The sequence below is a fragment of the Fulmarus glacialis genome, unplaced genomic scaffold (genome assembly GCF_000690835.1).
Source record: "Fulmarus glacialis isolate BGI_N327 unplaced genomic scaffold, ASM69083v1 scaffold38772, whole genome shotgun sequence".
Classification (NCBI taxonomy): Eukaryota; Metazoa; Chordata; class Aves; order Procellariiformes; family Procellariidae; genus Fulmarus; species Fulmarus glacialis.
Genome location: NW_009200539.1, coordinates 22,263 through 32,457, shown reverse-complemented (window position 1 = coordinate 32,457; position 10,195 = coordinate 22,263). Strand labels below are relative to the sequence as shown.

The 10,195-nt window shown below is 41.2% G+C and overlaps 1 protein-coding gene across 1 annotated transcript in view; it reads left to right on the top strand.

Annotated features, from left to right (window-relative positions):
* Positions 1–10,195, top strand: part of LOC104073748 (nuclear receptor coactivator 7-like) — a 49,969-nt gene that overhangs the window by 20,842 nt on the left and 18,932 nt on the right. The window contains 6 exon segments of the mRNA XM_009573633.1: positions 1,711–1,790; positions 2,636–2,743; positions 4,124–4,225; positions 5,286–5,411; positions 7,743–7,927; positions 9,336–10,195. The exon segment at positions 9,336–10,195 is cut by the window's right edge and continues 11 nt beyond it. Coding sequence (XP_009571928.1) covers positions 1,752–1,790; positions 2,636–2,743; positions 4,124–4,225; positions 5,286–5,411; positions 7,743–7,927; positions 9,336–10,195 — 1,420 coding nt within the window. The 5' untranslated portion in view covers positions 1,711–1,751.

The following is a 10,195-nucleotide window of genomic DNA, read 5'->3' as shown; positions in this document are numbered from 1 at the left end:
CCCCCCCCCTCCTGATTCTCCCCCCGTCCCTCTGTGGGGGGGGGAGGGGGAGTGAGCAAGCGGCTGCCTGGTATTTGGCTGCCTGCCAGGTTAAACCACGACACAGGGAAAACCCAGCATCGTCCTGACCTTCCTCTTCCTACCTCTGTCCTTCGTGCCACGTGTACTATCCACATGCATTTAAATTGTATGTGTTTAGTCCCTGCATGCTTTCTTCCTCTATTACGTTGTGGGGAAAAATGTCTTTGCTATCTGTTATATCGCTAATCATGGTGCTTCTCATGACTGCATCCCTGGCAGGTAGTGGATGGGGTACCCCTGCAGTAATGCCTGGGTGCATGTTCAGCTGTGTACACCAGGCTGGGCTCTTGTGAGTCTCTGTTGACTGAAGGAGACGGTCACTGACCGTGTACCCTCTGGAAGACGCTGAGGCAGCCCCCAGCATTAATCTCGCTGTGGAAATGGGCTGGCAGAAGGGTCAGGTGCAGCACGCTTCTGAGCCCCTCCTTTCTTCTTGTGTACATTACAGTGGGGCAGGCGAGTCCTCACCCTTTTTACTATCTGCCTCTTGCTCTCTGGAAATAGCAAAGGTTGCAGCAAAGCCCAAATGCAAGCCAGAAGCCCTGCGCTGCCATTCCCCGTCCTTTCCTCCCTGACCTCCTTCTGGAGCTGCGGGCTTGGACCGCAGGATCGGTCTCCCCAGGAGGGCAGCATCTCCCCACTCCTGGTCCTGGCTGCTGGCTTTGCCGGGCCCAGCCCTGCCTTGCCTTCTCGCCTCTCCCTGTCTCAGCCGGGCTGCAGCACCCTGCCGGAGGCAGCAGGACCTTTCCGAGGGGCCGGGGGTGAGCAGGCTGGGCAAGCGGGGCAGACATGCACGGCCTCTCTGCGCCCCAACCCCGCTCCTGGAGCTGGGGCTGCGCACCGCCCTTGTCCCCTCCAGGTATGCGGGTCTGGGCTCGGGGTGCCGAGGGTGAACCCTTGGGGCCGGCGTTGCTTTCAGGGGGCTGGGGTTGGCTGGGCAACAGGCGTCTTCCCTGATCCTTGGCTTTGCCTACCCTCTGCTGTGATAAGAATTGGAAATAGCTTCTGAGAGCTGAGTGTCCCTTTCGGGTCTTGCAAGGGTTTCTGCAGGTGCAATGAGTTTTGCATACTATAGCTGATGGTAAATGTCATCTGAACAAGCTTTATGCTTTCTGATACTTGACTGTATACTGTATGCATGTACATTTTGCAGGACTCTTACCATACTTTTAGCTTCAAAGTTTAAAATAGCATTTAAATATGATGTATTAGTGGTGAAGTGGTGATTAACCAGTATTTTTTGTGATCGTACTGATGCAGTGTCAGTGCGTAACTTCATCTGCTGGTTTCTGCCTCAGCCTTGGTAGCAGCTCATCACACAAAGTACTTGTATCCAACAGCTGAATTGTGTAGGAATCACGGAGAAAAACACGGCAGCGGTTCTGTGTTGATATGGTATCATGTATACGTTACTCTTGCAGAATTCCTGAATGATAATTAAACCTGCTGTACTTGATGAAGTTTTGCTTGCCTTGCAATGCAATTTTAAGGCCTAATAGATATTTTTAATGTGCCCTCTTGTTCCTGTTCAGCTGCAATTTGCACATCCTGTAGATCTCTTTCAAAACATGTTGATAGCCAAACATCTTGAAAGTCAATTACCTGAATCCTTTTTTTTTTTCTCTTTAGATGACAATCAAAACAAAAACAATGAAAAGAAAGAAAAAAAAATGGTTTCTCAGAAACCCCATGGTACCATAGAATATACTGTAAGTATTGGTGTGTGCTTTGTTCATGTCTGCTTTTTGAAAGCAGGGTTGTTGAGGTCAAGAGGGATCCAGTGACACAAAACTGAAAGCACTAAGCGAATACTGGCTGCAGTTTGTACCTGACTCAATAGGGATTGCTCTAAATATCATTGTGTGGGAATTTTTTTTCGCTGTTCAACCCAGGTCCTCTGCCTCTTCTCACAGCCGTCAGTCCTATTTTTACTTCAGCACCATGGCTCTTTAGTAGAGTAATCGCTTTTATTATTCTGAAAAATACTTCCATTCCACAGTGTTGCTTAGGTCATCAAGTGGTTGGCCTGTGCTTGGTCCTGAGATGATGTGAGACCTCTTTAAGCTGGAGCAGGGTGGCAGTGTGCTGCTGCGGCAGCTCAGAAGACTGGCTTTGCCCAGAAAGTCTCTGTGTGAGCTGGCCAGGTCCCTGTACCCCACCCTCCATCACACAGAGCAACTGTGGAAGGCGAGTGCCCCAGCTGGGAACAGCACAAATGCCTGATGTGCTGCAACTGCTGAAGGTGTAATAAACTTTCCAGTGTGTGTCCTTTCCCCACTTGCCAGACCAGTTCTGAGTAAGGTGGTGCTGCTTTAAAGTTTTATGAGAAAAGGAGAGGGACATCTGTAACACCTTTCTATTTTATCTACTGTATAGTGTGAGAGAATATTTTTTTTCTTTATATTGATACTGGCTTATCACGTAAGCGATTAAACAGAGGGTGTGTTGAGATCATCAGATCTATTCCCTGCAAACAGTCTGTTAGATGGTTTTAGTTCAGCTGGTGTGCTGAATGTGTTCACTATGGTATCTTAAGCTTCAACTCTTTCTTCAGGCTGGAAATCAGGACACCATAAACAGCATAGCATTAAAGTTTAACATCACCCCAAACAAGCTTGTGGAGCTCAATAAGCTTTTCACACAGACGATTGTGCCAGGCCAGGTAAATCTTTTGGGTTTTTTTATACCTGAAACCTGATTATTTGCTATGTATTTAAAAGCTTTTTACTACTTTCACATATCTTTTAGGTACTTGGATACAAGGATAATGGACAGTTATTTAAATCCCTCAAAGGGGAACTCACTGGATCATTACCCGGAGTTGGGGAGGGAGCTTTGTAATTGCCATATCTGACTTTGGTTATTTATTTGCTGTCACTAAAGCTTACAGATGACTCTGAAGCTCAAGAGGGTAATGTAGCTGTTGCAAGAGAGTCTAATTCTTAGAAAGCCTAGATAAATGCTATATATAATACATTAAAGAATTAGAGAGTTAGATACAGTAATTGAAATGGCTCTTTGCCAGTATGTTGGGGATCAGTCAGTCTCCTGTAAGATGAGAAAAAAAGGGAGGTAGATTGGTTTTGGGAGAGTCAAGTGATGGAGGTGCAAATGTGAAGGCTAACTCCTGGTTCATGAAGAGCGGATCACTACTTCTGCTTCATGGACATGAAGCGATTGAAGTGTCCTGATTTGCAGATCGGGAAACTGAGGCACAAAGAGATGGCATGACTTGCCTAAGAACAACCAGCGGACAAAAGCTGGGATAAGCAAAATGGTTTTATTTTTCTGAACATTTTTAGTTTAAAACCACACTGTGAACATTTTTTTAATTTTAGAAGTATCTTTCTTTGCTTGGACACTTGCAACAAATGACTCTGTGTTTTTATTTGGGGTGGAGGTCCAAAGCTGTACTGCAATTTTAGTACTAAAAATCTGGGATGTTCACTGTGAGGGAATGTGAAAATTCAAACAAAGCATTATATTTTTATATACACTTACATTAGTATACGGGTTTTTTTCTTTTAAATGTAGTACATGATACTAAAATGCTGGTTCATATAAAGAATTTTTTCTTAAATTTGGAGGGGCAAGTATGTTTTTGGAAACAGTCGACCTACAGCGAAGTGTTATAAACTTCTAGCCCTAAAAATCTCCCATCTTCAGTAATGGCCTTCTCTTTGGACTAGAGTTTGCTGTTAAAAGTTAATGACTGTTAATAGTCATTTTACAGTTACTTGTTTTGTAGTAACAATAGTTGCAAGACAACCTGGGATTGTAACTTTGCGGAAAAAAAGGAGGTTCTCATTCTGTGGAAAATGTTTTGTTTTCTTCCCTGTGCTGCAAAACAAAATGTAGAGCTAGATCCTTAGACTTGCATATGCCCCACCATCACCATCTATGAAGAATAAGTAGTTGTTAAGGAGTGCATTGCAATCACGAATGATCGATATTGGGTTGTCTTTCTAGTAGAATGTAGTATTTATAGTGAATAACTTTTTGAAGCTTGTGTCTTACTGTTTTGACATATGTTTGTATTTAGATTCTCTTTGTGCCAGAAACAAGCGCTGCGAGGCTGTCTTCTTTCAGTCCTGGTGCTCCCGTTTCTCCTTCATCATCGGATGCCGAATATGATAAACTCCCTGTACGTCAAACATTGGTTCACTGGTTTTAAACTCATAAAATAATTTCTGATTCTGAAGCTGAGATTCAAGGCTGTGTAAATAGCAGGTTTTTGAGGTTACAGTTCAGACCTTGTATGTAGTGTATTGAGAAACACTAATTTTAATTTGCTGTACTACAAAATTTACCATCTCTTTAAAATACTCCAAATTAAGGGAATTCTGTCTGAGTGTAGAAACCCGGTACAAGTTCTTTTGGGCCCGGAGTCTATCAAAGCAATTGGAAATGGTGTAGTGTATAGTTTTTAAAGAATAGAAAGTTAAATATGAAGAATTATTTAGTGTGTCACCCTGGAGATCTCTATGCTGCTCTGCAGTCCAGCATTGGGATCCTTGAGCATGGAGGCTGTTAGTTTAGTCTGAAAAGGCAGTTTCTTTCTAGTTAAGCATATTACAGTGGTACCTATATATAGACTTGTCTTACATAGACAAGACTGCTGGATTTAATCTTTGTGAAAGGCCTTGGCATAGCTGATCTTTCATTTTCCTTAGAAGGGGGATTGGCCATGATGATTTTAGATAGTAGTTTTAGGGAGTTTAGTTGTCCACCTGCTGATGTTAAAGAAATTAGACATTTCAAATCTGTAACTAATGAAAAGGAAAGTGGAGAGAAGCCTGGAGTGAGTAACTGTGTTTAACCTTAGTGTTAGGCCTCTGTGCCACCTGCATGGGGAATCACGCCAGCACAGTGTGTGCAGAAGTCTTTAGTGCAGGTGAGGTGGCAGGACTGGCCCTCTCTTAATGAGAGTACCTCATTGAAATTCGGTGAGCTGACTTGCCTTGGCATTTTTTAATTTCTTGCCTGTTATTTGTATGGAGGCTTTTTGTAATATTACAAGGGTTTTTTTCCATACAGGACGCTGTGGGAAGCGTACGTACATACGTATATACATACATGACCACCACTTTTCTTCCTTAAGTGAAAGGAAAATAGTTGGTTGAACCTGGCCTTTTAGTCACCCAAAATCTAAAAGTATATGATTCTGGTCCTGTTGCTCTGCACTGAACTTTTTCTTTTTTAAGGATGCTGATTTGGCAAGAAAGGCCTTCAAACCAGTTGAGAGAGTCTTGTCCTCTACTTCAGAAGAGGATGAGCCTGTGGTTGTCAAATTTTTAAAAATGAATTGTCGTTACTTCACAGATGGTAAGGTAAGTGGAACCTGGCTTTTGGGCATTGTTTGAGATTCTTTAAAAGCAAAATTTGTTTGGATAAGTGAGAGAGGAATACTGGGGGAGTCAAATGTGTTCCACGTTTGTAGATGTAAATGTTATGGTGGCTTTATCTATCACTGCTGTGTTTATTGGTACTGTGGTAATATGCTGTATCATTTTGTTCTTTCAGTTGTTTAGTCTGTTATGATAATTGCTTTATGAAAGAATAGGTCTTCTACCCATCTTCATTCCCTTACTATGTCGTACCAGAATTATCTGTTTAAGAGTGTATTGCTTAGATACACAGAGAAAACTGCACTTTAGAGTTATGACATGTCAGGATTAGTTGTCCAGTTCCATCAAATTGTGCAACGGCTTTATAAAACGAGCACATGCCTATCTATTTCATTTATGACTTTAAGCTAAATTTTATCTGTTTCCAGCGCAGTGTTTCCAAATATGTCTATGTTGCTTCTGCACTTGCTAATGAATGTCATGCAAACCCTAATAAAAAGATAAGTATTGCATGGTACAACCTTTTCTTTCTTTTTCTTGCAAGCATTCTTGTAACGTGTTCCCCCTGGGACTGCAACCCTAAATTTTACAGCAGCTGTTTTAGAAGCAAAGGCACAAAGCTTGGGCAGTATTTTAACCCTCTTTTCTTCTCAAGGTTGCAAGACACTGTCTTCTTGAACTGTCTACTTTGATATATCTACTCTTGTTGACTCTGGTTTCAGTTAGATGTCTGTATGTTTGGGTTTTCAAGTTCTCTGGAATTTATAACACTGGAGATGCTAACCATTGTAGTTTAAATGTATTTTTCCCTTACTCCTGACTTTTGTAAGATGGATGTGTTTATACCTACAGTTTTTGGCTTTTTGCATCGAGTGGGTGTAGACTGTATTTAACCACTCTGCAATTTTTCAGTCTGCTATTTTGTAGAAAGTAACAGAGGGCTATTTCATGTCTCGCATGTAAATTAGGGCAATACTGTCGCTTTGTTATGTGATGCTTGCTAGGTGCAGAGGATCCAGATTGCCAATTTTATGGCTGCAGGACTGAAAAAGTAATTTGCAGTCCGAACAATCAGAAGTGGGATGGCTTCTTTGCTAGTGTAGCTAAAATCCCTTGTTGCCTTGCTTCCTGCAGTGGCTGGGTAGGAAGTACAGCCTACTGATGTATTGGTTTTCTGGCTAAATAGAGTTACATACCTGCGGGAGAAGTCTCTGCACTTCATTTTGATTCTTTCATCCAAACGCAAACCAGGCATGTGTACGTGAGTCATACAGGAGAAGCAAATGGGAAATACATTCAGACTTTGCTTTACAAAGGAGCAGGCACACATGTACTCACTTGCCAGTGCCGAGCCATCAGCTTGGCATCTCCCTGATCTAAAAAAAACCAACAAACCAAGCTTGTGGTCCTTTACCTGCCTATTTGTTAGCCTTCCTTGGCTTGCCTTGCAGATAATTAATAGTATCTACAGTGTAGGTCATTCCTGTTGATCTGTGCCTCCTATTTGTCAGATGTCATGATTTATGCACAGATTCTGAGTTGGTCTGGTGAATTTTGTAGCTCATTTGGAAAAGAGGGTGCAGGAGCAAGACACTGGAAATTTCCTTTTTAAACCTTGAAAAATGGTCAGTTGCCATAGGTTGAATGCTGAATAATGGCTGATGCAGCCTCTTATCAAATCCATGGCTAGAGCATGTTTTGAAGAATTAAATGTGTCTTCTACAGCTATGCAAAATATGCTTGGCTCAGTGGTAGAAGCTGCTTCTAGATCAGGGAGAAACTGTTTCATGTCAGGTCCCTATACATAGAAGCTTTTTGCATGTACCTCTGGGAGAGTAAAGGTGAACAGTAATATAGCTTAGCATAGTAAGCTTAACATTTCCATGAGTAAGACTGCATTCAGGTGTGCTGGTTGCATATAAATTCACGTATTGTATGAAGGTGTCTGCATCTAGAATAAAATGGTACTTGTGGTTTTTTTTTTTTTTAAATCCACTAACCTATTTTGTCTGAGATTGATTAACAATCTGCAGGTTTAGCTTGTAGCAGCCAGCACTGAAAGTTGAAGAGTTGAGATGTTTCTTCTTATCAGCCAGGAGCTTGGGTGCCACTAAGCAATCTTTTTGTTTACTCTCCTTATAATGTCTGACTTGATGCAATTTGAAACCAAAGTGTTTTGTTAGCAAACATTGCATGATGGGGTATAAAAAGGCAGGAGAGAGGTTTTTCTTTTTAGGATAGTAGCATAAAATCCAATACCAAATGATAAGTGAACTACACGTGATGCGCTAACTCTTCCTTCTCCTATTTTAGGGTGTAGTTGGAGGAGTCATGATAGTAACTCCAAACAATATCATGTTTGACCCACATAAGTCTGATCCTCTGGTAATTGAGAATGGCTGTGAAGAATATGGGCTCATCTGCCCCATGGAGGAGGTTGTCTCAATAGCTCTCTACAACGACATCTCTCACATGAAGATTAAAGACGCATTGCCATCGTAAGGAGTGTTCTTCCCTGAACTTATGTTTACAGATTTTCAGTAACGGTCATGGAAAAAGAGGGGGGGAATGGAGGGGAAGAGTTTAACTGCAGCAGAATAAAACAAATCAGGAAAGGAAAGTACCAGCAAAGGAATGATTCACTTGTATTGTTCTTCCGCTTTCGTTTTAGAACACTTCAGTGGTAGTAAAGAGAAATGGGTCATAAATATGAGAACTAAAGTGCAAAGGAGGCCAGTAAAAAGCAGTAATTAAAAGCATTGGTGGCATGCCATGGTTGCGCCCTTGCACTGATCCATCTCTGGGGTTATTTCAGTGGAAGTGAAGAGGGGTTAGATTTGGACCATTTGTTGTGTTACCAGTACTGTTCTGAGAGCAATTTTTAAAACTATTGAAGATAACAGCACCTTAACTGCCATCTTCGGTACTTACAGAAATACCAGTCTGTGGAATACTTCCACTTCAGAACCAGAAATGCATTGATAGTTTGCATTTATAATACTAAACAGACTTTCTGGGGTGCGCTGCTTTCATTTACGCATAGTCTAGGCACTGCTTACGTATTTTTACTAAGCAAGTTTTTGTCCTTATAGGCAACACCTGTTTGATCAGTGAAATTCATCTACTTCCCTCCATTTTCTCATTTCTAGAAAAACTTTCCAGATATTTGTGTTAACGCTTATTACTAGAGTGTCTAGTAACTTCTTAATAACTTTTAAGTTACGAGAATCTTGTATTCTCATTCACCTCAGACTTTTTAGCAGCAATGAAGAACTCAAGTTGTATGCTCTTAAGTTTTTAAGAATTTTCCATTTTTAAATGTTTTATGATTGTCCTGCTTAAAAAGAAATCTTTGGGAAGGTCTGCAGTCAAACAGTACCTTTGAGTAATGGAGAAAAATAAAAGGGGAAAAACCCAACTCTGTTGCCTGTTACTGTTTTGCAGTAAACATGTTCAAACATGGTACGGCTTATATCCGATTTGCTTTCTTCTCAAAAATATGTATGGTTGAAGAGGTTGACTCATTGTCAGGTGTGGGAAATATCAATATTAATATGGTATGAATGAAATTACAGCAGCTAAATACATGTCCTGTGGTTTTTTGGTTACTGAACTTCTGATGACTTGCACATTGTTATTACATGTGTACCATTTCTTCACCCATGTGGCATATTCTGCCAAGTGGTTTACTCATTTTATTTTGGTATTATCCTTTCTGCATTTTTCTCCATTTTCTTTAAAGTCACTTATTTCCACTGATGTATGTTTATTTTGGAGAAAGTAATTTTTCATTGAGTTTCAGAGCTTAAGTTAAGTTGGTATATTATTTATTTTTTCTTTCCCGTTTTTTTTCTGTTTCCATTTTGCTTTTAACATCCTATGTACATCCATCATTTTCCCTGACAGTGACATACCAAAGGATCTTTGTCCTCTGTACAGGCCAGGAGAATGGGAAGACCTATCCTCTGAGAAAGATATCAATCCTTTCAGTAAATTCAAATCCCTTAGCAAGGAAAAGAGGCAGCAGAATGGGGATCCATCCATTGCTCTGAGTGCCAAACAGATAAAGCCTTCAGATAAGGAAAAGTCTGCTGATTTTGAAGTTCTTCGGTCATCTGAGAGCACAGGGTCAATCAAGTCAAAGTCACTGGAGTTTCCCAACAACATCACTGCCACTGAACATTTGGAAAAGTTTGCTGCGGATCCATGTGCCAAGGAGCATTCTGGGGAAAAAAATGGTTCAGACGTCAAAACCAAAGAAAAATCCCTTTTGGGAGAAGGAGAGGATGACTTCATTGAGCTGGAAAAGACGTCATCTCATATGGATAGAGGGTTGGACAGGAAAATCTCAGTAATGGAAGGCTTGCTGGCTGACCCCAGGGAGTTGGGGAGAACTAAGCAGCAGGTAACCAAACCCACTACAGAAGTCCAGGAGCACTTGACAGTTGATTCCTTGGAAAAAAAGGACAGTGTTGAACCTAAAGCTGACTTAGACTTAGAGCTGTGTGAAAAGCAAGATGTTATTCCAGAAGTAAACAAATGTGTCAGTTCCCCCACAGGTAAGGTGGAGACTGCATTGGACACTAAGAAAGAGCTAGAGAAGGATAAACTTATTGAATTTTACCTCAATAAAGATGGGAATGGGTCTCAGTCATCTGAAGACTTACACAAGGCTGAAATCCAGAAAGGTGAAAATAATAAAGCAGTTGGCATAGACCTTACACTTAGCTGTTCAAAGTCTCACGCTAATGAAGTCCATACAGTTA